This window comes from Gambusia affinis, linkage group LG20, assembly GCF_019740435.1.
Source record: "Gambusia affinis linkage group LG20, SWU_Gaff_1.0, whole genome shotgun sequence".
NCBI classification, from domain to species: Eukaryota; Metazoa; Chordata; class Actinopteri; order Cyprinodontiformes; family Poeciliidae; genus Gambusia; species Gambusia affinis.
In genome coordinates, this window is record NC_057887.1 from 5,325,165 (window position 1) to 5,352,372 (window position 27,208).

A 27,208-nucleotide genomic window follows, 5' to 3' on the forward strand; every position below is an offset into this window, starting at 1 on the left:
GCTTTTTATTTAATCTACGTTTACGGCTCTCTGTCTGTTTTGTCGTTCTATCTATTGCTGACACAAACGGTCGTCTTGATAACACAGATGAACACGACTTGCAGACATTGCAGAGGGATTCAGATTCCATCTAATGGAGAGCTGTTTGAGCTGCCCTAGCTGGAGGAGTGGACTTTGTGAGTCAAGTAGAAACTAAAAAGTATTTCTGCATAACTGCGTTATGGTTTATTCCAAATGCATTTTTGTATTGTTGTATTTGATTGCAGCAGTTGAGTTTGTTAGTTGTACAGGTTCAACTTTTAAGGCTGTAAACGGTAATATTCCCAGTGCCTTTTTTTATTATTATTATTATTATTATTAGTCACTTCTAAAGGTCAGCAAATAATGAAAGGCCAAGCAAAAACACAAATGTCTACATAGGACGTGAACTTGTGAATGGACAGCAGTTTCTCTGACTCTACACAGCTTGGGTGGCATTGAGATGGGGGAATAATTATCACCTAACCAGGCATCCATGTTGCCAGGTTTAAAGGAAGATAATCATCACAATTTCATTGCATACTTTGGATACTTGTGTGTTCAGTAACAGGACTGCAGTGCAATCACCTTTTGGTAGCTCATAAGAACGTACACACGGTCAATCTCATCAATCTTCCAAGTGCGAATAGTAAAATATTGTGGTCACCTACAGTCTTTTAGAACAACACAGTTGTAACTTCATGACAGAGAAGCATAAAAGATGATAAACTGCCAGTCTTAAATGAGCGCCAATTAGCCTTTACAATGACAGAATGCACGTCATAAAATTACACTGCAACAATTAGCATATATGAAACTCGGCCAGCAGCTACTGTCTCCGTCCCAGGTGCCCTGTGGTACAGTATTGTCTTCCTTCCTGCCTTCTCGCTGACTGGAGAGATATTTCCTTAAATTGCATCACTAAGCCAGCTCCTCTCTTCTTTTTGGCTTTCACAAGCTGGCCTGCTGGCATTTAACAGGATAGCAGAGTATCATTTTCTGCTCGATCACGGTAGATCAGAGGCTTATGACTTCCTACAGGTAAAAGATCATCTCTGGTCACGCTCCGCTCCTCTCGTCCCATTGGACGCATGCGACCCCCGGGGCTGATGGTTTGAAAACCCGCGGATGGAGGAGGTGTACAGCGAAGCAAAGCGGGCTTCCGATTGCGGGATGAGAAGCCACATTCTCCTCGGTTTCTGCGTCCCACAGCGCTTTTTGAAGCGAACGTCTCGGCCCATCACAAGTCTTCAAAGTTCCGCTTGGCGTTTTGCGACAACTCTGCCTCGTCGCCTTGGCTGCAGACTCAACAGCAACCGAAATGTGACTTCCTAATGGTTCCCCAACGAAAGCCCGCGTTGCTAAGCAACTCGCAGCCCGCAGTTGCAAGATGCAGGGGTGCTTCCTAGCTGATGAGAGAGATGTGTGTGTGTGTGCGTGGGTGTGTGTGTGTGTTTGTGTGAAGGAGATGAAATAGAAGTACAACTCGTATATAAAAACGCACAAACCGTCTGGGTCTCTGTATTCACACGAGGGCATTCTGGACGATAAGCAGGATTCCTTCTGGCTACGCTGGATAAAACGAGATCGTAAAATCGCTCCTCTTCTTTCACGTCTCTCACATAAAAATTGATCTCTTCCCATAATTCCTCCTGCGAGACCCCATTGTGTCAGTGTGATAGTTGGTGGATTGTTCGCATCCATATTCATGAGCAGGGAGATGGGAAAACAAAGTTGCAGTCTTTTATTTTGTTTTATTTTTTTTGGTACATGGATAGCATCTTGGAGTGAGGGGATGGATTTATCAATAATAAAAGCTGATAAAAGTTTAATGGTGTTTACCCCTCCTTTTCCGCCCACAGAGGGTTGTTTGGTCAGTTATCTTTCCCCCCACTACCGTACCGCCGATACATTTGCGTACACACCACAGTGCAGTGGAATATATAGCGTATAAACTCCATTATGAATCAGAGTTCAGCCTTATCTATTTTTCTCGCGCCTCCTATTTTTGCTTGCCTTCCACTTTTTGCATTTCGCCTGTCGATCCCTCAGTGTTCGTGTTTTTTTTTCCTCCTCCCGAATGCTCAGTATCACACCTTCCCTTCCCTCAGTCCCCCCGCTGTCCCCCCCCTGCCTCCTCGCATCCATCCTCCCTACTCAGCTCTCCTGCCCGTTCTTCGCCTCCACACCCCCTCACCCTGCTCACTTCTCCTTCCCTTTCCTTTCCTCCAACCCCCTCCTCTCATATGGCATGCACTGATACAGCCAACACAACAATATGCCACTATTTTCCTGCACCTCCTTAACTCCCCAGCTCCTGACTCAGGGCTGCTGCTAAGCCCTGTCAGCGGGCGGTTTGGGATACGCTGCGTTACACCAGCAGGATTTTCCACGCAGTTAGCCGTGATGCTTCGGCTTCGTTTGGGGGGTGCGGGGCTCAGAGGCGCTCCTCCTGGCATTCCTCCGCGGCAACATATTTACAAGCTCAAAGCCCCTGACGGAATTTTGATGAAACATCAATTTAACATCTGTTGCGGTACACACAAGCCAGTATGTCTTGCTGGGTTGTTTCAGGGGTGTTTTAAGGACAGTCCAACATACCCTGAAGATTACTGCATTCAGACTGTTAATTAGCTTGCTTCTTTAAGGGCGGGGCGGGTTTTGTTCAACTCAGAGTAAATGTTTACAGCTAAAACTACAGTTAAAGGGGCAGTATTTTGCATTTTCCAGGCACGTGGTGCTACGTTATATCACAATCAAGTAAATATGTTACAGTCAGTTGTTATAAAAACAGTGTTTTTGAGACAGTCTCAAAAAGCGTCAGTCAAAAGGGGGGACTCTAGGCTGCCCAATAAAAGCGTCATAATGGACACCGGCAGAGTTTAAACCCTTAAATCTCAGCCCCGGAAAATACAATGGAAAACCGGCATGCGGACGTTTCGGTTAAAACACATTTGACTTTGTAATTTAACGCCTTGAAATTGGACCTCTGTCTCTTTAAGAAACTCCTGTTCTTTCTGAAACTCCGCCTTCAGGAAGTCATCACAACATGGCTCCTCTTTTAACCCTGTAGCAATTTTTTTTTTACCAGTGTTACCAGGTGTGGATACACCCTTAGTTACCTTTTATTGGGGAAACCCTATGGACAGAAGCTGGAGTACCTGGGCAGGATCCATTTATATATGGGTAGAACATGTTAACTCCATGCAGAAAGACATTGGGTTCGCATTCAAAATATGGTTCAACGGTGATGACATTGTATCAAAGGAAACAAACTGCAAAAAAACCCTAAAAGGTTTCAGTAAAGACACCTGTCAAGACTATTATTAGTAGGGCCTCCTAAATGGTGTAATAGTCTACGTGGCTCGTCCATATCTACACTTAGCTTTATGAAATGCTCGTCAGTGTTTAGCCTCACTGAGTCTAGTTGAGCGCTGATTACTACCTTTAACTTTTTTTGTTCAAAATCAATGTGTCCTTCCTACATTAAGCTGGAGGTTGTTACTAAGCCCTCCCGCTCACTAATATTATGACATATTCAATAACCCAAAGGAACTACATGATGGCACTTTGATTATAAGGTTGTGTCATCGGCATTGACGTGATGAGAGAAACAAAGTTGCCTCTGATTGGGGGAGGTTTGCACAGTCTCCCCGCTGATGGCAAGGAAAACTTTGATATTCCGTTAATGTGGAGAACTGTAAATGTCACAGTTGCGGTGTTTCCATTAAGAAGGAAATGCAATTAAAACCACACGTGGATAAGTTTGTTCCCACAATAAGTCATTTAAAAATAAATAAATAAAACAGCTGCGTCACTGTCCTCCTACCACTTCCTGTCGTCTTTGTCGTCTTTTCTGCCAGTAGTGACATGCGGTTGTTGATCACGTGACTTAGTTGATGCAAAAAACGTGTTTCCATTTCCGTTTTGTGAAATATACTAAGTTTGAATTTTGAAAAACTACCATATCCTAGCTCAAAACCCGGTTTTGAAAAATAGGAGTTGTTTTCTAAATTGGCTTGTTTCCACGAAGCACATTTCTTATTTTCGTATTTCCACTATACAGTCAGTGGAAACCTAGCTAACGACAAAGCTCTGCTTTTATTATGCTGTGTACACTTTGCTGGTGATTAAACACTTTTCATTTGTAGCACCTACTGGTGACAGATAGATTGTAACATTGAATAAAACGGATTCTAGAAGATTTGCTTTGTGGAATTACAAGACAGTACATTTAAATAGTTGCTTTACTGCAAGAAATCCTTTGGATGGTTCCAAAACGGCTGTTAGAGGAAATGCTGACAATAATATGGCTCCTTGTCTTAGTACCATGACAACTAGATCCCAATTCTTCCTCTCCTCAGGGAATGCCAAAAACTTTATAAAGCCCCAAAATCTCCACCGCTTCATGTGAGGTAAGCAAAACAGGAAGTAAGATAGTCAAAGACAGCTGCATACCGCTCCTCTCCTGTCAATCCCTCCGTTCTCCAAACCCTTCAAAGGACTTTGTTTGCTCTCACCTTTCACTTTTCTTTCCGTGCTGCCTTACCTGCTACTATTATTATGAAGGTAGGGCGACGAAAATAAAAGTTTTTCTTCCAGAAAGAGTGCTGAACATGCCATGAAAAGGGGTGGGGGGGGGGGTTAAAAAAGGTGGAAACTGAAAGAGGAAGGATGTTCATGAAATATTGATTGTGACTGCAGCAGCCCTTTGTAATGTGCTATCTGTCACTGTCATCTGGCATAAATGTGCGCATTTCTGCTCACGGATTGGCTTGAATTCACTTGTCTGTGCAGGTGTTTTGTCCAGTGCCAGATTCCATTTACCAAGAAACCCGTTTATAGAACTCATTTAAAGACTCAACCATGTCAGTCTTCGAAGAAAAATGATAGTGATGCATCAATCTTGATATTCCACTAGATGCCCATTGACGTTTTCCTATAAGTTGTAAGGCGGTAAATCCCAGTCAAAAACACATGCAATACAAGTTTCACAGGAAAATAAATTTGACAATAACAGCAAAAAACAAAACAAAACAAAAAAAAAAAACAAGACGTCCCAGTTAGCTTACTCAGTGTTAGAGTTTACATCTGAAAATGTAGACTCTGAACAAGTGAGATGGTTACCAGGCAAAAACATCTCTAGAGCATGGAAGCATGGTTTATGTTTCCAACATCGTCTCAACAGATGTATGGTACAATCTACACTGGCTCACCAAAAAAGTGCCGTGTTGGCTGATCCAATCAAAACAAAGATGTAAAATCTTCAAGAACTTGTTGAAATCCTGATGTTTTCAACATGAAGTGCCAAAAAGTCAGTTTCTCTATACGCACGTTGAGCTTTTCTGGTTACTTTTTCCTACTATTTCACAACTGCAGACTCTTTTTGTTGGTCCATCACATGGAAGATGTTCTCAGCGATGGTGTGTGTGGGGGGGATGGAGGGGAACCTGATTCAATTTCTTACCTGACAGAATGAATGAATATTAAAAATGTTTTCAGCAGCTTCTGGTAAAGCCTTACCATCTTTGGCGAGAGGCGAAGATTAAGTGGATGAGTGTTTCAAAAGCCAAGACGGTGTTGCGTGTGATAAAACGAGGTGCAGAAAGAGACGAGTGCAGGACCGCGTCCGGCGAGAGTTCTCGTAAACACAATGAAAAATAAGTATTCAGAGCGGCTCTCTGGTATTGATTGCCTTTGTACTGTTTCTACCTGCTGACGATTCACCCGCCCCAGATATCATGAAAAAAAAAGAAGAGCAGAAGAAAACATCCCAGGACGAACCCAGTCTTTAACATCCAACTTTTCTGTTACCTTACTTCACTTACTTCAACCTCCACTTGCATCCTGGTGGACGGTGAGATGAAAATCAGAGGAAATCAGTGGTAGAACATTAAGCTACCTCTTTGTTTTCCCTTCATTAAACGAGAAGAAAGAGGTTTTAATTGTGTGCATGTTTTTTTTGCGTGTGCGTGACGGAGCGAAAGTGCGAGAGAGCTGAGAAGAACCCAAGAGAGCAGAACACGGAGTGTGTTTTGAGGTGCTGATTAGCTTGATTGTGTTACTTCTGAAAGTGTGTGTCTGCGGCGAGCGGAGCGTGTAGCTGTCTTGCTTTCAGATTGTGACAGAGCATATCCCTCTGCATCTTTTTTCTAATTGAATCCATCCCTCGGGGCGTCACCACTTGTTGGCATGCTGAGACCCATGAAGGTGTGTGTGTGTGTGTGCGCGTGTGTGTGGGTTTAACAGTGGGGCAGAACACTTGGAAACACCCCGTTCTTTTGCTTAATTATAGACCGCCAGCTGGGAAGGCAGAGGAAGAGAACGAAGGCAGGAGAGGAAGACATATTGATTAAATTAGTCAGATTATTCATATTTAATGTTTCCCTTTATCAACATATATCTACTTTAACCTGGATGCTTGTCTGGTAATGAGTCCAGCTCATTCCCAGCTTCCCCAGATTTACTGTATTTGCTGAAAATGTATTTAACTGACATGGTCTCATTTCCACTTATGAAACCAATTTACCTTTTTGGCTGAATGTGCCATTTTACAAATGTGGCTCATTTGGCTTTAACAAGACCCGGTGGCTTGACGCAGACTAAATAAGTGAAGTAAAGTATTTTCTTCCAACCACCACATACTTGCTAAATCAGCCAAAGCTATTGTTATGACACCCTGTGTCTGTTTCTCACTTCTTTGTTTTGAAGTAATAATATAAGTAGCCATCTTGCTTTGACGGTTAGCTCAACTGTAGCTAACTGGGTACAGTTACAGTTCTTTGTGTCATGCTAGCTACCAATGTGAAAACAAAACACTGACAGAATAGCATGATGTATTTGATTTGAAAAAAACTCTAAGGCTACCACGGACAGCTAACGACGCAAGCTAACATCTGCTTTCAAGCTCTCTATTTGTCTTAAGCTAAATGGCTAACATTAGAAAACTTAGACGTTATTCAATTGCTTCTGATTTAAAAATCTACAGCACTCAGACTGATCAAAGCTTAACTGGGTAATTCTACACTGACCTCTGAAATAGAAATTGAGATTTGGAAATCCTTTTGGTTTTTTTGGAGACATAGAATCTAAATTATATGAACTAGTTGAATCTGGACAAAACCCTTCTAACATTGATCATATGAAGAAGTTTTTTTAATAGAAAAAGAAGATAAAATCACCATGTAACCATGTATTGCATGTATGATAGAAGAGACTTTTGATTTTAATAGTCATGTTTTTAGTATTTTACGCTTTGATGTTTTTAAAACTAAACTAAACTGAACTAAATTTCTCTAGTTGAATGTAAATGATAGTCGTGAACAGTGCCACTATCAGGTCGCTTGCCAGGTTGCTCTTGCAAATAAAGACTGTAGATCTCAACGAGGGTTTTTATCTGGTTAAATGAAGGTTATTATTATCGTCGGCCAGCAAATGGTAATTCTGACTGACTGTCAACACAACGAAAGCTGATGCCACGACAGCTGCATAGAGCCGTGGAGACTCTTTTAAGCTTTTATTCTTCTCTGGTTACCTTTTGACTTCTCCTTTGAAAATCTTTGAGTAGGTGATTCTACGTGACTTTCAAATCAAGTTCTGGGCAGCTGAAGGTATTTATGGGGGTCGAGTTCTCGTCACTTTCCTCAGATCAACCTTTTTTGGTCATTAAATGCCTCAGTGGTGAATTTATCTACCCCTGAATTCTGCTACAATACAACATAATGGCTCATTTAGACTTCAATGGAGGGCTAGCAAAAGGCTAGCTGACCCATCTTCGGTATGGGTTAGCAAGATAAATGATCATGTGGCGGCTAATGCGGTAAAAGACCTGCAGGTCGTTTTTCCTCTTGGCCAGTGTGCTCACATTTACCTTCCTCTATGACTTTTAGGTCACACGTCACACACTCCGACACACACGCCAAAGGATGACAAACCGTCTATCGCGCCTAACCTTGTTAACCAGGTTGGGTGCAGACTGCAGCTTCAGTAGCAATCTATAATGTACGGGATAAATGTTTGGATGTAGGAGTGCAGCTCTGGTGTGTGTGTGTGTGTTTTTGTGTGTGTGTAGTATTAACCTCACTTTTCTTTCTATAGCCGACTCATTCGTTTATGTCACAGTTGTGTTTAAGCCCCTAACTATATTAGGCCCTTCCACGTCGACCCCACGTTGACTGACGTTATCGCTATCGAATTTCTCCCAGTTTCTTAGCAGCTCCTCTGTTGTGCCTCGCATCGTTTTTTTTAATCTGCTTATTCAGTTCCCTCGGCAACAATTTGATCATTTACCAGCACGCCTTCCTAGCAGATCCTTGGCCAACGGTGCAGAACGGGAGCAGTGTCAGCTACAGGTGGGTTTCTTTCCCCTGACTCCCCCCGCCCCGACTCTCCTGTGGCTCATTTTGCTCTCAAAAACAGTTTTAGATTTCAAACTGTACCGAAAGAGGTAAACCAGCATCCGCTTGTCAGGTGAGGCAAGCATAATGAGGTCGCTGGAGGAAACGCATCCTTCTGTTTGCCGCCTGTTGTCTCTGCCTGTTGGTGTTGTCATCTTGCTGTGTTGCCTTCCTTAACTCGCCCTCCTCCACCTGGTTCGAACGAGCGTCCATGTTGGTGATCCTGCTGAACTGCGTGACACTGGGCATGTTTCATCCCTGCGAAGACATCAACTGTGACTCTGAGCGGTGCAAAATTCTACAGGTAAGTCCCTCACTCTGAGTCCTTTTAAATTTGCTTTCACTGTGTTTTGGTACTGTTGCAAAACACTGATTTGCTATAAAATATGTCCAATTGTGTTAGCAAACACTTAATCTGCTTATTAGAAGAAAACAAGCTGGCCACTATCACCTCAGGCCCTTCTACAGCCGTGGCCCCTCGCCCTTGCACTTAGAGCCCACTGTCCTCCTTGATTTAGATGATCTTTGAAAAGGAATGAGTCATTAAAAGGCTTCTGCAGACCTCAATAGCACCCTATTATAGCGCTAGGGTTAATCCAATCATTTGTATGAAGTGTGATGGAGTAGATAATCTCTAAGGCATGCAGGACAGTGGGCTCTGGGAAACGGGGTTGGGTGGTTTTGCAGAACGGCTCGGGATTGGCTAAAGATGGGAGAGACCTTCGACTGAATGGCCTTGAGACAGAAATGTAAAACAAACAATGAATTCCTCCTAATTGTTTGGAACATCTGGAAAACCTGTTTCTTTTATATGAAAAGTTAAAAGTTGAAATTGATGCATGCATAGTCTCCATGGTTCTTTGGTCAGGAGAGTCTTTCTCCCCTACCCTTCATCCATAGTCTCTGTAGTTCTTTAGTATTTGACCTCCATAGTCTACAATCACAATCTCCATGTTCCCTTGGTCAGTAATGTCTCTCCATCTTTGCCTACATCATGACACCAGGAAACTGACATTTTTAACAGACACACTAGTGACTTCCTCTACAGTGCTGGGTCTTTGTCCACGGATTCAGTAGCATGAAGGCCAAAATTTTGGATCTGTGACCAGCAAGCTTCCCAAGTTTTAACCACATTAGTGACCACATGAAGCTGAAGTCAATTCTCAAAAAATGGGTGTAGAAACAGAAGTCAACAAACTGAATATCTTCACCTGCTAATCAGCCAAGAATGGGTCACCATGAGGATTACAAAACACATTAAGAAATACATAAACACTGTAAAATGTAGATCTCTGTAAAAGTTTGATACATTTGCCAATCAAAGTGTATGTTCAGTTTATCATAAAAAGTCCATAGAAAAAAAAGACTCTCCCACCCCCAAAAAATAGACGTTTGTTTTACCACCCAAAGCGTCGGCCATGGCTGTAAGCAACAGAGGCTTTACCACCTCAAAGCAATCTCCCAGCAGCCTGTTCAGAGCAGCAGTAAATCCCTCTTGATTTCCTCCACGGTGGGACAAATTATGTCTTTTCAAGCTTGACCTGACATTTCCCATAGTGTAACTCCATTTCAGCAGTCTGTGAAACCCCCTGGCTGCCTGGAAAATGCCTTCATCGTCTGCACCTCACACCACCACTCTGTAACGCACGCCTCTTCAGACAAATTGAGATTATTCAGGTGATGTGTTTCATTTTGTCTAGCTTGATTAAGTTCTTTTGGAACTTCTTCTACTAAGACCTAACACTGAGCCCTATGTACTCTGCTTAAGTATCAATTCCTGTGATGGGTTAAACAGACATGATCAAGTAAACTGCATATTTATACCCCTTAAATCATTTTCATTTCTTTATTAGGGTTTAAAATCTAAAAATAAATGCATAATTTTCAAAACGTTGTTGCAGTTTAAGATTTAGAAAGCATGATGCACATTTATTTTCTGTCTCCTTTACGCTGATTGCCTTCCATGAAATCTGTTGACAGGAAAACCTATAGTTGACTTGACACTAGAGGACAGATTCACCTTCTTGGGGGACCAAAGCACTAAAGACACAACCAGAATTACACTGGACGAGGTTACAACAAAGCATATTCACATAGTGGCAGAATCTTTACTGAAGGGTGGCTTTTCATCAGAAGCAACGGGAAACCTGGTGAAATCGATGGAGTTCTATGGATTAAATACGACCAGAAGTTAAAACAAAGAACCTGAACATTGAGTTTTAAATCACAGGGTATCAATGTGGTTGAATGTTCTCGTCAAAGTCCAGAGCTAAATCACAATCTGTGGCACTCTGAACACAATCTGACGAAGAATGAGCAGCTTTAATAAGATCAAAAGGTAACAATTTAATCTCCGTGCTGCAAAAGATGCTTTTACAAAGTACTGAGTGGCTATTTAATGTGTGCCATGTTTAGTTTTTCTGCCATTTCACAAATATGTAAAATCGACTTTTTTGAGATTGATATATTGTTGCAATGCTATTACCTCATCAAAACCACACCTGTAGTGGTGCCTTGATTCTTTCATGAATGTTTCACAAATATTTTAATCTCCCGTGACAACCATCCAGCTGTGAAAAATGCCTGGATGGACCTAGCACTGCTTTTGAGGTGCCTTGAAACTGCAGTTTTCAAGCTTTCCACCTCACAGAACAGCCCTGCCCCGGATCTCCCACACTCAGCTCCTTCAGACTAGCCAGCAGCAAATAGCAAGCATATGTCTGACCAGTACATCTGCTGAGCTCGTTATACCAGCTACTTCTCATTGAAACGCTGGTAGAAATTTTGTTAAAGGGTTAATAGAGGAGCCATGTTGCGATGACTTCCTGAAGGAAGAGCATTAGTTTCTTCAAGAGAGAGGGGTCCAATTACAAAGTGTTAAATTATGAAGTCAAAATTCTTTAAATCATATTTGATATAGACAGCTTTTTTATAACAACTGAAGGTAGCATAGTTACTTGATTATGCAATAAAATGGCACCAGGTGGCTGGAAAACACATATTAATAACCCTTTAATGAAATACACCAAAGTTTGGAGGTTAAGTGTGAAAAAAATGTCTTACGGATACTTTTTTCAAGCCACTGTAGCTGGACCTTTGAGCAGTCATCAGCTTGGTGAGCTGGTAATGTGCTCACTTCTCACTTGAGATTTAATTCATTATTTGGTGAAAGTAACGACGTCACGCGTGATGAGTCTTTATTCAATAAAACAAGTACCACCAGCTGAAAACCCTCCCACTGGGATGAAGCACACACCCAAATTCTCCAAACGCGGAACGGCATCAGACATGCCAACGTCAAAAACTCCACGTTTGCGTCACGCATCGCAAGCCCATACGCGCGTTGTGCAAACAAAAGCGAAACAGTCGATGGGGCTCAGAGAGAGGCTGGGAACTCCAGAAGGAGAACTGCTCTCTCCGAACGTTTTCCAGCATTCCTGACCTTTTTGCAGTTCTCTCCTTTTTCATTATCCAAGATGGAAAACAAACAACACATTGTCATTAATTTGTCGACCTTCTTTAACACCATATAAGCTAATGGAGATACACTGGTGATTGTACTGTGAAATACGGAGAACGAAAATAACTTCCGCACCGGGTGAGGGATCCGAGCGGCGAGGCGCGGCGGGGCTACATCAGTTCTCTCCGATGCCGTTCGTCTTGTGTGGCGAGGAGACGAGGCGCTTGCTAAGTGGCTCCAAATAGATAGAACTAAGTCATCCTATTTTCTCGTCCGCTGACTCCGAGGAATGAGCAGCTTCGTCCTAAAAAGAGAAACCTCTGTCATTTGGGAGAGAACAGACCTCCCTCTGCGCACTCTTTTTGGGATTAGATCAAGTTTTAGTGGTTCAAACGTTTATAGTCTTTGACGCATTTTAAGTCGAATGTTTATTTCAATCTTCCAGAAGATAGATTCATCCACTTCCATCTCTTTTACCTAATATGGGCTTGTATTTTGAGAGGAAGAAAAAAGGGCAAAGCAAAGAAGAGGAAAGAAAAGGGATGGCTTGTAGCATAAAACAAAGTAAAATCAAAACTCTTTGGAGAGAACAAATAGGAGGAGATTAAATTAGACTTAATGTTTAGGGAATGAAAAGAAGAAAATGGAAAAAGAAGGGGAGAGGATGGAAATCAAACGAGAAGGAAAACAGAACAGAGGAAAGAAGGAAATACAATGAATAAAGAGGGAATTTTCTAAGGAAATATTTGCCAAGACAACTTTGAAATGGCAAATTGGACAAGAAAAATAATGAGTTGGCGGGAACAAAACGTGAACAGAGAACAAAAGCAGTTAAATTAATGGCTAGAAGAAATAGACAACAAATTGAATTATCTGGAAAAATACACAACAGATAATAAATTGGCAACAGATGGAAAGGACAGATATGAAAAAAAAAAATCCATCCAGCCACAATTTTCCATTTCTCTGAGATTGGCTTGCAGGGACAAGTCTAGAAGGGACATGCACAGAGCCCTCTCCCCAGCCAACTCTCCAGCTCACTCTTGGAGATCCCAAGGGATTCCCAGGACAGAAGAGACATACACGGTCCTTCTTGTTTGATCTTGTACCTGGGGTTTCCTCCTACTGGGACATGCCCAGAAAATCCCCAAAGGCTGGCACCCAGGAGGATTTCTGATCAGGCTCCCAATCCATTCATCCAACTCCTTCCAACACCAAAGGGCAGCAATTCTACTGCTTTTAGAGTATCCAGAGAATGCAGATGGATCAAGAGTTTAAGTTTAATCGTCATTGGGAAAGGTCAACGCAGCACATGCATTGCAGAGACTCGTGAGCGGTATGCCAGGAGAACCCATCCATCTGTTGTCTGTACCCGCTGGTGCTTGTACCTCCAGCAGTCATTGGGGAGGAGACAAGGTATTCCCTAGACCATCAAAGGACATCATAAAGACAGACAGGACAAACCCTAAGGACAACTTGGAGAGACCATTTGACTTAACATTTATGTTCTTGGACTGTAGGAGGAAAGCAGAGTTTCCGGACAGAGCCGACACAAGCACAGGGAGAACACACAAACTGAATGCAGAAAGACCCCAGGCTAGAATTTCAACCTACTACCTTTTTCTGCAAGGTAACATCTCTACCAACCATGCTACTCTACAGCCACACACCAAGAGAATGAAAGGCAGACACAAAAGGAGCGACCACTTAAAAACAAGGAGTGTAATATGACAACATTGAAGGAAAGGAAACTCGTTAAAAGAAAAGCTGAAAGTAGGGGGTTGAAAAACAAAGGAAGGCCTGACGTTAATAGCAGTTACAGTTGCAGTGAATAACACACATTATCTCTTCATTGTGGCAAAAGTTAGTGAGTGGGATCTAATAAGCAGCAGGAGAACAAGTTTTCCTCCAAAGTAATTTCTCTACCAACAACCAGAGTGACATGAGTTTACAGATTAATTGAAGAAAGGGGTTGAGCTGATGGATGGATTGAACGTGGGGATGTCATTGAGCGGTAGGCGGGGGGAACTCCTGATAAAGGTTTAGATGGTGGTGACTCAGTGTGGAGGTGCAGTATTCAAGCAACGGTCTTTTCTCTAACCACACCAACATCCAGATGGAACCTGGAACAAAGAGGACTGGATGAAGAATGAGAATTTAAAGTAGGGATGAGGGCGATGGATTAAGAGCAGGAGGAGAGATAAGGTGTTGTCAGGAAGGGTGGGTTTGAAGGATTGTGACGGACAGTGAAGGATAGGTGAACTGACTAAGTAGACTGTTGCATAATTTTACCTGCTCCCCAAATTAATCTTCATAAGTTGATTTCATGTGTTCCAACTAGGAACAATAGGCAAACATAAGGATTTGAGTGAAATTGACATCAACAAGCTTTTATGGTGAGATGACATCTCGAAAATTGCAGCTCTTGTGAGAGCCGAGGAGTTGAGGTTCAGATTCTGCTGTTGTCTCGGCAGCCCGAGCCCCTCCATGCTCTCTGACTTCTCTGCCCCGGGTTAAGAGATGTGATTTAATTTGGCGAGTTTCTTCTGCGGAGCTCAGATGAACTGGTAGCCCAAAGGTTAAACACACTGTTAGTAATTGCCCCGCTTCCTCCATTTCAATCTCGCTGTCATCTATAGAAATGGTAAAGGCACACAGGTGACCTACCTACATTATTCTGTGATCTGTCTCTCCTCACAGAGCATGCACCTTACCTGAACTCGTATTGTTTCTGGTAGCTGGGCTTGGCTTTATTTCATTCCGTTTAGATGTATTTGGTCAGGAACCAAACATAAGCAATGTCACAAAGCAACCCTTGCCCTTTACGCAGGCCTTCTAGCTGCCAGCTAATTTATGGACATGGGCTTTGTTTGTGCTTTTCTAATAAAAACGATACAGTGGGAAACAAATTATATATTCTAAAAAGGTTATGACAAAAGTGCTTTGTAAACTAACAAGTGGTCCATGAAAAATGTATTCTAACTTTTACAATACATACAAAGTCTTTTGAAAACCCACTAGTCTGGTCAATGTGCTTCACCAGCACTCCATCGCTGTGAAATATGTCCATGAGACATTCAGTGAAAACCAATTTTCAATAAATTTGAAATCGTCTTCAAACTATTTCTGATTTTAGCATCCATTTGAAACTGTCATTTTTGTCACTGTCTTTTTCTCTTTCTTTCCAATCAACCTTTAAATCAAACTCCCCTGTTCTTTTGAACGCTGTCTTCAACAACCAGTTTTATTTAGATCTTCAAAAAGCAGCACACTGCAACCAGCACGTACAACATTTTCTTCTCCTTTCTGGCTTTTTCCTACTTTTGTTTTTGTTTTTACAGATCTGATGACCTCACTGATTAAAACTCTCTGCTGCAATTATTTCGAGCTCTTTCAAGTAACAATTTCGTGACAGATTAATAACGACGCGTGTAACGATCGTTGGGTCCGGTGGCTTTCTGTTGCTCGGCTGCACCTACTGGTTAATTAGTCGCTGTGTGGAAATGTAAAAATTCGATTGAAACCGGTGACTGAACTCGTGTTGTGATGCTGGACTGTATGCAGTAGACAGTTGCAGATTCATTGTGGACATAGTCAGAGCCAGGACTCGAACAGTCAATGTAAACAACCCATTTGCTATCACACTCTCCGATCTTTACAAGTCTTTCCGATGCCAAAAAGCAAATAAATATAGCATCGCATTTTTCAGAGCTATAATCCTCCTAACAGTTTATCCCTTTTGGCAAACAGACCTTGGATGATGTGTTTGATACAGAAGACGACACATCAGAGCTCTGCAGTTCAGAGGGATGAAAGTAAAGGCATGAGCTAAGGTTTGACTGATAGAGAAGTTTCAAAGAAGTGCCAAACATGTACAGCCTCACTTTCTTTCTTTCGTTCTTTCTCTCTTCTTTTTACCCCAGAAGGACAAATTTCAAAGGAACATTCCTTTCTGAACAGCAGAGCTCGTACTCCCCTACCACCCAAGCAGTGACAGTACAATGTGATGTCAGCCGAAAGCTAATAAAGCCGTTGTCAGTACTGTTTGAACAGAGGATTAGAGAGATACACCCAGAGAAGACATTCTGGAGAGTGGGAACGCTGCCGTGAAGAGGAGCCCCTGTGGAAAGCGCCACGCCTCTAAACTTGCGTTTGTGACCTCGCCGTGATGAAACGTCGCGGGTAGCCGGTGTCTGTGCGCTCTGAATTGGCAGTGATTGAGCCCACAATATTATCTCCCCTCCACCTGTGAGGAGTGGATCTGGACCTGAATGGCAGATTGCTATTGTTCTCGCCACATGAGGCGTTCGCCGCCTTTACCGCCACTTACGGATGCTTGTGCATGTGATGAAAGCGCCTGACCCCAATGATAATGGCATTTAGACTTTGTGACAGGCAAAATTAGCATAGAGAGTGTCTGAGATTTATTTTTGGGCGAGGGCGCGGGGAAGGGTTTCCACAGAATCGACGGCATCCGTTTCAATCAAAAACCAGTCTGTCAGCTGATGGTGTTGTCTTCATGGATGGCCTTTAATCCTCTACACAAACCCTTAGTGTCTTGCTGAAGTTTTTTTTTTCAGATTTTGTCTCGCTGAAAGCTCAATTTCCAGTGAGTTTGTTTGGATTTTAAAATTAGACCAACCTGTAGTAGATTAATTGGAAACCTAAATAGAAAAGGTGCATGATGTTCAAAATGTTGGTGAACCAACAGCATCAGGAAGCGCAGTATATAAGTCTGATAAATTTATGGAGAGGCTTTTTTTTAAGTTCTTACTAGCACTAATACATCAATATGTTTGTAGGCTGCCTCATAGTAAATCCTTTCCTGATCTCTTCCCAACAGCAGTCCTTGCTTAAATGTGAAAACACGTGTTGTTTTTGTCCTCCCCCTTCAACCATAAACGACGAGGATGCTTGCGTTTAGTCCGCCGGAGCTGCCGGACTTCACACTTGGGTGCCATACTATATCTAATAGCTTTGACGCTCAAGCGATCGACATTAGGGAGTGTTTAAGTGTTCTCATCGTTAGTGATTAAGAGCACTTAGAGCATAAAGGCTGCGCCCGGGAGGCGATGAGAAGGCCCCGCAATGTCAGCACTCGCTTCAGCAACTCGCAACAAAGCACAGCTGATGTCTGTGCGCCTGGTCCACACGTGTGTTTACCCTCGCTCTCAGGCAATGTGAGCGGGAACATGGGCGTTCACGCAGGAAGACGCATGAAAAGGGAGTTGTGTGAGGTTAGACAGCAGCAACTTGGACGGGGTGAACGAGGATTTCTGATGTGTTTCATCTGTCTGCGCTTACAAAATTCTAATTACTTGAACTGTTTTAAGTGTTGTTGCTTTACGATCACAAGCATCGATGTACTAGACTCAAATTAGTGCATAATTGTGAAAAAGGTCAAGCAAAAAGGAAAGGGACAGAGTTAATAGGTTGGGGATAACATCATCTTAGGGTGCATCCACACTCTAAAGTCTGTGAAGTCCGGTTCGTTTAGTGAAGTGTGAGCATGCAATCGAACTCCGATGTGAACCAAAAAAAGCTAACTCTACCCTAGGGGATGTTAAAGTGAACTTGCTGTGGTTTAAATGCATATGTGACCAGAGACTGCTCCCAAAGCAGGAAGCAGACTATAGTAGACAGGGCATTGTGGGTAAATGCAACCAAAGCAAATCCGAGAGTCTACCGCTAGAGGAAGAAATTCTTGTGGTCTTTTGCCACGAAGGAGAAATCTTACAACCTCTAAAATCTGACGCCACTCCAGTTTTTGCATTTTGTGAAGAAGGAAGTTGCTTTCACTGTCTTCCTCAGAGGTTTTTATGTTGTATCCAGGTGGTTCCTGGTGCCAGGCGACGCGAGGACAATTAGTTTGCTTCGATTGGCCTGCTGAAAATTAAAGAAATGTTGCAACTTTGAAACCCAGTTGAACCACGTGTGAAAATACCCTTATTATGCGCAGAGACAGTACACACCTTCAAGAATTGGCACTCCTGTATGCAGTTTGCCTAAAGCTATGAATGGGGCACAGCAAACATGGTGTAGAAGTTGCTAAGAGACCACAGCGAGTGTAGTAGGGGCTGAATGCAAATCCACCAGGCACCTTTTACATTTTGAAAACAATGTATGACTTTTCAGCCACTTTACCCTCATATACAGTCACACAATGTGGACACGTTTAAGGGCTGTGGAGTTTTTGGCAAGGCTCCATCAATGTCAGTGAGTTGGCTAAATATACCCTGGTGAGGTAAGCATTACAAAAAAACGATGCAAACCGCCCATTGACTCTCACACGGCCACCAAGCATACATTCAAGCCACTGTGGGAGACATAACATACAGTAATATGGGAGCGATCCTCCCCACCACTCCCTGGGAGACAGAAGGAGGCAGTGGGAGAAAAGATAAGAGGGAGATGGGAGAGATGAAAGTCTGTGGTAGACTACACGAGGAGGTGGAAGGATGCCAGTAGCTCACAGTCAGTGCAGCAGGAATCCCGTCCAGATGTTGGTGGCGAGAGTTGAACTGTGGAGAAGAAAGACGGAGAAGATCCTTTCGTTCTCGTCACCGGCGCAGAGCGATTTGTGCATCGAACAGATAAAGCCGTAACCAGCGGAGGTTTTTGTCCTCTGCATCCACACTCGTTAACCTGCAGCGCCCTGCTGTAAATGTATCGCCCCCCGCTCCCACCCTCATTCATCTCCTGCCACATAAAAGGCCAGCTATTGTAGGATTCCTATCTTTAAAAAAGCGTCTCAGCGGCTGTTTGGACGTGTGTGGCGTCTCTTCGTTCACCCTAATTGCTCTCTATAGTGATTAACCTCGGCGTTTTCGGCGGCTGATGTTGTGAGCCGCGCTCTGTGCCTGGTGGGGCTTTTTTTTTTTAACAGGACCTTTCTGGTTGCACAGGAAGTGAAGGCTTTCCCATATGGCAGCAGCGACCATGCTTTGTTTGCAACAAATACGAGGATTTGTAGCACATAATGAAATGGGAACTTTCTGTACTGGCATGGATTTACGGATAAAGCCGAAAAACACAGTAGAACGCATTAGAAATGACTTACTCGGGTAATTCTGTCTAGGTTGCCACAGGCTGTTGTCTAACCACCCACCTTACTGTTTGACCTTATTTTTATACCTTTAATTGGAGATACCTGCACACATTTTTACGCTTCTTTCAGGTCAAACAGGTCAGATTTATGACATGGAAATGTAACGAACCTCCGACAAACAAAACAGTTCTAGTGGTGGAAGTAGTGAAACTCACAGCATTACACAAAACAATTGGTGAAGCATTTCAACCAACATTAAGGCAATCAAGATATTCCCAAAAATTTTTGATCAAGTCATACATCAGGTCTGTAAAGTTATTTGCGGCAAACCACGAAGAAATCGATGTTGGGAGCACAAGGTTCTGATCTTCAGAGTCCAAATAAGGAGCGCTAAATTGCTAGTACAGAAAATATCTCATAGAAGCCTGTAGAGAAACTTTGAGTAGGTGTTTTATCTTAAAGTATCCCTTTGGCTATGTTGTCTTTTTATGTTTTGTCTCATGGTGATTAAATAATCCTTTTTGTTTGTTAAATATCGTTGCACAATATCAAAGATTAATCACGTCAGTTGTCTCAAGTGGGAAAAGACTTTTTCGAATGATGTATAATTACGATGCCATTGTAGATGGAAAAAATAATAAGTACATTTCCTCCCAAACCTCAGAAAATTTTGAAGTTAATCTCAGAAATTAAAAAAAAGTAACAATTTGACATTTGAAATTCAGAAATGTAATAGTTCTTAGTTATTTTTCTAGCATTTTTTTTATTTTTTATTTTCAAAATCAGAAATTTCCAAGTTTTTTTCTACAAAATACCTGAGATAAAATTCTAATTTTGAAGGGTTTTTTTTCTTGCAAATTTCCAACTTTTCAAACTCACATTTCCAAATTTCTTCTGGAAGATTTTTTTTTCAAGCCAATTTTTGACTTTTGAAGCTCGGAAATTTCCAAGTTCTTTCAGGGAAACATCTGAGATTAATATCAAAATTTCAAATTTACTCTTTTTTTTTTTCTTCCCATATTTAAATGGCCCTAATAGTCGTCGTATATAATTGACTCCTCAATTTTGTTTTTTCTTTACACTCATCTGCTTCCCAAAAAGTTCCAATGTTCCCTCGATTTCTGTGTCTTATGTGTACTAAAGCTGTTAGATGGTAGAAATTAAAGTACAGTGTGTGGGTGTGTGTGTGTGGTGTGTGTGTGTGTGTGAGCGCTGGGCTGTTCAGAACAGGTCACTGGTGTCAAATCCCTCCGAGGCGAGCGTGTGGCGTTTAGGCTCCTCCGCCGTCCACATGGACGAGCAGCTATTGAACCGTACGCTCCAGACAGGCGCGGAGCAAAACAGATTTTCAGTTTTTAGATTTTGTTGTTTTTTTTTCCTCTGAGGAGGAAAAAAATCGGAGCCATCTTAGCCTCTGATTGGTGAAGACCCTGCTGTTGCTGCTGCCACGGCAACACTCGGGCGTCGAGTGGAGTCTGCGTTCTGCGGAGGTCAGACGATGTTTCACGCTCCGCTGACGCCTCACACGAGTTTGAGAGAATCAATTTCCCCCATTAGAGTCCCCGAGTCGCCATGTGCCAGGAGAACCGGCCCACCAGGAGAACCGGCCCACCAGGAGAACCCTTCCACGTCCCTCTGGCCGGCAAATCCTGCTGACTTGGCGAATTAGAGGTTCCAGCTGCATTTGAGGGAAAGAAAAAACAACAACAACAAAAAGAAAGCCTTGTTTGTGGTCACAAAGGTTTGTCCTCGGTCCAGTCAGCAGGCAGGAGCTCAATGAGTTAATATGAGCACAAAAGTATTCACACCCTTTTTATTTTCACGTTTTGCTACGTTACAAAACACACACACACAAAAAAAAACAACGTCTCTAATTCTATTAATGTGAAAATGTTCACTCGTTTCAAAAAGTGAAACTCGTATAGAATTATTGCAAAAATATTTGAAGCCTTTAATTCTGGTCGTTTTTGATAACTATAGCTTACAGGGAAAGATAAGATAGAATCTTTCTCAGGAAACTGGAATTTTATGAAAAAGTGTATTCACAAAAAGTTGAGTGGAAGGAAAACCTGTGATAGGAGACATTATTTTTATGTATAATGATATTTCAAAATGACCCGTCCAGGATCACCCTGCCTCTCGCCCGTAGACAGCTGGATAGCCACCAGCACCCCTCCCTGCCCTAATGGGATAAGGGTGTAGGAAAATGGATGGATGGATGTTTCAAAGTCTCTTTTAAAATTTTCATTCAACACAGGAAAATAAAAAGAGTTAATTTCCTTTTTAATGTAGTAAATACTTAATATGGCGGTGCTCATTTTTTGTCATGTTGCCATAAGGGAAGCACCACAAAAAACAAAATACTGCAGGCAAAGGTTCAATCAATCAATCAATCAATCAGGTTTATTTGTGTAGCACATTTCAGGAACAAAGCCATTAAAACACAACAATTACAATGAAAACCATCAAAATATTTCAAATTCAACCAATATCTGGTGGCAAAAATTACATTCATGATGTGAATTCTTTGGACTAGTCTGACACTTCTGTTGAGGTTCTGTGAATGGTATTGCAGACGTGTGTGTGTGTGTGTGGGTGGGTGTGCGTGTGTTTTTGTGTGTGTCTGAAGCTGCAGCCCTAAGGTGGAAGCCACATTGTTGCATTAGGAGCTTCACAGGATTCGGTGAATGCAAAATAGACGAGTAACTACGGCTCAGCTGTGGAGAAAGACTCGGTCATGAGAGAGAGGAGAGCAGCCATGGATAGATGTAGAGTTAGATGAGACAGTCAGTAAGGGAAAAACAAAAAAAAAAAACGTGGCCAATTTTGTTTAAATGGGTCCAATTTTGTTGACAGGATTCTGACTACAATCACAAATTGCACTTCAGAATTTAAATTTTGATCTCAAAATTCTAACTTTAATATCAGAATTCTAATTTGAATTAAAAAAAATTACATGAGTTTTTGTTTTATCCTGACTTTAGTCTCAGCATTTGGATTTTAATCTCAGTTTGTTGCCCTGATCCTCTTCCGTACATCACCCTTTTCACATGAGTAAAAACATCCGGCATGATTTGTTTCCATTGACGTCTGATGTTTTTGAGCGATGCTTTACAATAAAAAAATATATATATATATATATTCAAGGCAAATGTTGAGATTTCTTCAAGGTAGAAATCTCAACATTTCTGTTTGAGGTTAGGAGGTAAAGATCAGGCGTGCTGTGGTGGTGTCACGGGTTCGATTCCCGGACCCATCGACATTTGCCGCATGTCTCCCCTCTTCTCTCCCCCTTTCCTTTCAGCCTACTGTCAAATAAGGGACACTAAAGCCCACAAAAGACCCCCTGGAGGTAAAGGTAAAGATTATTATTTTTTTTTTTTTGTGACGTTTGCAAACATTTTACAGATATCATATCCAGTCACTTGGCCCGAAGCTCGACCGTTAGCGTTCTGTTTCTGTCTTTTCATGCTTCCTGTTATCAACAGTCGCGCCGCGATGTGAATTATCTAAATAACAGCCTCCTGTGACACGATACAGGAGCGCACAAGAAACTATGGGTGCCCAGATGACGGTGCAAGTCGTTTCCCAGTCAGATGAAATGTAGATCAGACAGATCGCTTTTGTTTTGTTTTTGTTTTTTTGCCTGACCCTTTCCTCAGGAGGTTTCGCTTCATTGAACAGGTCGCTACAGGGCTCCACCGCCTCGACGGAGTTAATGAGTGGTGTCTTAAAAAAAAAAACAACAACAAAAAAACAGAAACGACTTAACACCTGCAGTGATGTTAAGTGACTGCGGGTGACTTAACATCCACAGTGACTATCCCACAGTCCCAATGTGAACTCCGGTAGTTCCCTCTCGGGTCACTACCGGAGAGGGAACCTGTTTGTTTCACGGTCTGGCGGTTTGTGAAATAGCGGCTCCGAGTGTTGCTGTTTTAAATCTCTTTTCTTTTTTTCTTTTTTGTTCGAGGATGCTGGGAAAGCTCAAGAAACTGAGACAGACTGAGATTATTGAGCTGTAAACACTGTCACAGTCTCACATTCCTCCATCAACCACAACTTTTTTTTTTTTTACTTCCAATGAACTTTAAAGCAGTGGAAGGCTAGCTTTTCGTTAAGCTAACAGGATCTGATATATTTATACACGTCTCTGTTCGTGTTAGGATGACTCATCTATCAGTGGGTGTCCTGTGCCTTAATCTCCTTCCAGATTTGATTTTTTTTTTCCTTTCTCTTTAGCTTTTGTTTTTCACTATGAGCTCTCTACTCGCCGCGCTCATTCCAAATTCCTCCACCTCTGCTTTCTGTCGTTTCCCATCGATTTTCATAACTTAAGGAAGCGGTATTTGCTCCTTCCGTCCGAGTCCTCTGCCCTTGTTTCGTCTTCGGTTCGGCCTGATGAGGATTTTTTGGAGAGCTGAGGCCAGACGGGCCGTAATGAAGAGAAGAAATACTGATTAATGCGATGAGTGCTTTGCCCCGGGTTACGGCGCTTTTTTTTTTTCCATTCGCCGCCGTAATTCGTTCTCGAGTGCCGTTTAATAAAGGAAGGTATAACAAAATCCTTATTCGATCACTTGAGGACATCACACAGGCTTGTTTAAGTGCCGTTGAGCAAAATGTTAATCCTTTTCCCATCCAGCGCAGTTGTCTGACCTCCTGACGACAGGATCAACATGGATTTCTCTGCAGGAATTCATAAACTGTCTCAGTGATGTCAAAGGCTCTCAGTAGAATGTTTATCATACATTAGGAAATGTCTAGACTAGATAGTGGCTAATAAAAAAACAGACCCTAGTGTATTAAATCCTTCAGTCTTCACCAAAAAGTTACAGAACTCCGTTGCCTGGAGACATGTTGCAACGTGACGTAACGTGCACAAGATCCCGTTCTCCAGTTCTCTGCTGGAGAGCAAAAAACTGCTAGCCATGTTTTAGGTTTAGCTGTCAAGATGTCAACATAACGTGCTAAATCTTAAATATACTTGTGATTTGTAAATCACAAGTACACAAGTTCTAATGACAAAAGACAAACGAACGCAGTGCTTGTCTGCTAATTGTCAACATCACAACATCTTGACAAGGTCCAAGAGTGTCACATTTCACAGGTCATGAAAAGGTTCATGTTAAAAAATAAATAAATAGCAAGGGAGATGGAAGTAGGTCAGCTATGCTAGCTTGACTTTGACAATCTTAGCATGTAGATGTGCTGTGGAATTCTGTGTTTCGGTTCAGTTGGGGGGATAGAGGAGAGGTGACCTTCACATCAGCTCTGATGGATCGTCAGTAGAACAGATGTTAGATTAGCTAATCACCCACGTTGTATTCAGACAGTTATGTAGTAAGTGCAATCCTTTAACCTTTATACAGAGTTATTGGGGCCACAGCCTGTGGTTTTTGTCACTGTGGAGAAAAAGTTACATGTATTCATTCGTCTCCTTGTTGAGTGATGGCATGATGCGGGTTTAAGTTCTAATGCCAAAACGCCAGACCCAGGTTTGAACTCAAGCCTTTACAAAGCCATCCCACTGGAAGTAGACCTTGAAACAGTCCTGATGTATGAATTTCTCTCCTTCATAATCCAGGCATGTCTTTGGATTTCCCTTAATTAGCCGGTGAGTGTTATTGGGGGGAAAAAAGGAAGTCTGAGTTTCCTTGCTGCACCTTTGACCTTTATGGCCTGATCTTGACAAGAGGAAGGTATTCAGTAGATGACTATAAAGTCTAATCAAACATATTAGAGATTTATAAATGCAGATTTATGACGTTTTGTTGTAACAGTTTGACTTACAACAGATTTTCAACGTTCAGTGGCATTCAAAACGTAACGTTAACCCGTTTGTTCTATCTGTGTCCGGGCAGGACTTTGATGACTTCATCTTCGCCTTCTTCGCCATCGAGATGGTGATTAAGATGGTAGCCCTGGGGATTTTTGGCAAGAAGTGTTACCTTGGAGACACGTGGAACCGCCTGGACTTCTTCATCGTATTGGCTGGGTGAGTTTACACCGCTGACACGACGGAACTCTCAGTTGGCCAAACATCAAGGTGTTCGTAAACACAATAGAGACTCACTTTTTTTTTTTTTTTCCGGCTGCCTCTCAGTACACTCCAGGGACCTTTGGGACATGCTGAAGATGCTGAATATGTAGATTTGCATGCCGATACGAACTCATACGGCGCGCCTTTGCACACAGAGTCTTTAGCTGCGAACATGCAGGGCGTAACACCTCTGACGCAGGACTCCACACACTCCGACTTGATGAAACACGTGGCAGAGTCTAGCCTGCTGGTTCAGGTCTGACATTTTCATCACACTACATCCCCCGCTGGGTTTTAATGCCACCCTTCTGCCGCGGCTTCTGTTGTCCATCAGTGGGAACAGGACACACTTCCTCCTGTGCACAAGTGTCCTTCACCAAAACACAACGGAGGACCTTCATGTTGTCGTCTTTGTTTCAGCTCACGCATCATTATACAGTAGACATAAACAATATATTGGAATATTAGTGAAATGTTAACTGATTTCAGACTCAATGACCTGAAATCATTAATTACGCGCCGACTGATTTTTTTTTTTCAAGCCTGCTGTTTCTGTTAATTGTGAGGATTTTCTGCTTTTAGCTAATGAAAAGAACATTACATCACACCTATACAGAAACACATTTATTACGGGAATGTGAGCTTAATGGAAAATATGTTTAACACCTGCTTATTAAAGGTTTTCAAGAGGTACTTTTAATTTGACAAGTGAGCCTCGTTAAGGCGAGTTGTGATTGATTGAATACGACGGTATAAATTGTGGACTTTGAATTGTTAGCTTAGATTCAGTTCTGGTAGTTGTTCAGATCCAGCAAGCATCAATTAGGGTTATCAAAAAGTAAACAAGCATGGCAGCCATTTTGTTCTTTTCTTAAGGTGGAATAATTATACATTATGCAAATTAAATTATCTTAAAAGAACATACTGCACAAGTTTGGATTTATTGTGCAACTTTTCTAATCACGTTATGGTTTGATTGTCTAGATTTCCAAGTGAGACATTATTTTTAACTAGAGGATTGGTCCCAAATTTCATTGCACAATTTTTCATTGTTAAAATTACAAAAAGAAAAAGATTATTTTTTTATTCAAAAATATAAATAAAGGTTTGAATATGTACATAATACCCAATTGAATGACACATGGCATACTTCTTTCTTAATATTTGACCTATATTCTTGGTTTTTGGTTTCACACCCAAATTTTTGGTGCAGCCCCAAAAATCTTTTTCAAGTTTTGCACACGGGTAGTCATTTAAAAAATTGCAGCGCCATCCTCCTCCTACCACTTCCTGTCATTTTCTTTGTTACTTCCGCCAGTAGTAAAATCCGGTTGTTGATCACGTGACATGTCATGCGAAAAAAGCATTTCCATTGCAGTTTTGCAAAATTAACCTATTTTGATAGAGCTGAAAAGTTACACCATCCAAGCGCAAAATCGTTTTTAGCAAATAAGGTGTTCTGAAAACGGCATGTTTCCACTGAACAACCGGGCCATGATGAACTGTTTGTTTCTCTCCGAGACGATAATTACAGCTAGCAGTGTGCCAACAGTGTTCACTTTATTGTGAGATTGAGACTTAGTCATTCTTGAGTTTGTTCTCCCTCCTTTTATCTCAGAGTTCAACGGTTGAAATTTGGACGTAATGTGGTCCAACTGAACAGTCCAAAACCGCTTTCGAAGTGGTCAAATCAGTCCAACCACAAGCTTCTGGACGCATACAGTCTTCCTCCGTTTAAAATTTTTGTAATTTGTTTAAAATCAAGATCTTTTCCAGAAATCCAACCACTTTAAATGAGTTCAGTACATTTTGACTGGAAGAGCTGTCAAATATTTGTCAAAGGCTATAAAAGCACGGAATACAGGCGCAACGGGGAACGGGTCATTTCCTGTTATGGGTACCGGGGAACCTTAGATTAGAGAATGTCGCCTACAGACTCAAGTTTGAATAATTCAAATGAGTCATTTTAAAGCCCAAACTAAAAAACAAAACAAAAACAAGATTCACCGCTACGATGAGTGTCTTTGGTTTTTTTCTTTTAGATTTCAGAGCGGGGGATGTTTTCATTTCCAAAGAACGCCATGTTTAAATTGGAACTGTTTGAGTCCAGAAGTCTGTTAACATGCAAAATCCTTCTAAAGGACTTGCAGACTGATTTTCTTTGTTCATTTATGTTAACTGTGATTGGTTATTTTGACAGTTAATTTCTTGAAATCACGGGAGCTGGTTGCGTGTTTCATGCG

General features: G+C 41.9%; 1 protein-coding gene across 15 annotated transcripts in view; it reads left to right on the forward strand.

Annotated features, from left to right (window-relative positions):
* cacna1g (calcium channel, voltage-dependent, T type, alpha 1G subunit) overlaps positions 1–27,208 on the forward strand; it is a 261,264-nt gene that overhangs the window by 92,849 nt on the left and 141,207 nt on the right. For all 15 annotated transcript variants that reach the window (XM_044102108.1, XM_044102109.1, XM_044102097.1 and 12 more), the window contains 2 exons: positions 8,607–8,718; positions 24,787–24,920. In XM_044102108.1, coding sequence (XP_043958043.1) covers positions 8,607–8,718; positions 24,787–24,920 — 246 coding nt within the window. The remainder of the gene's footprint in view (positions 1–8,606; positions 8,719–24,786; positions 24,921–27,208) is intronic.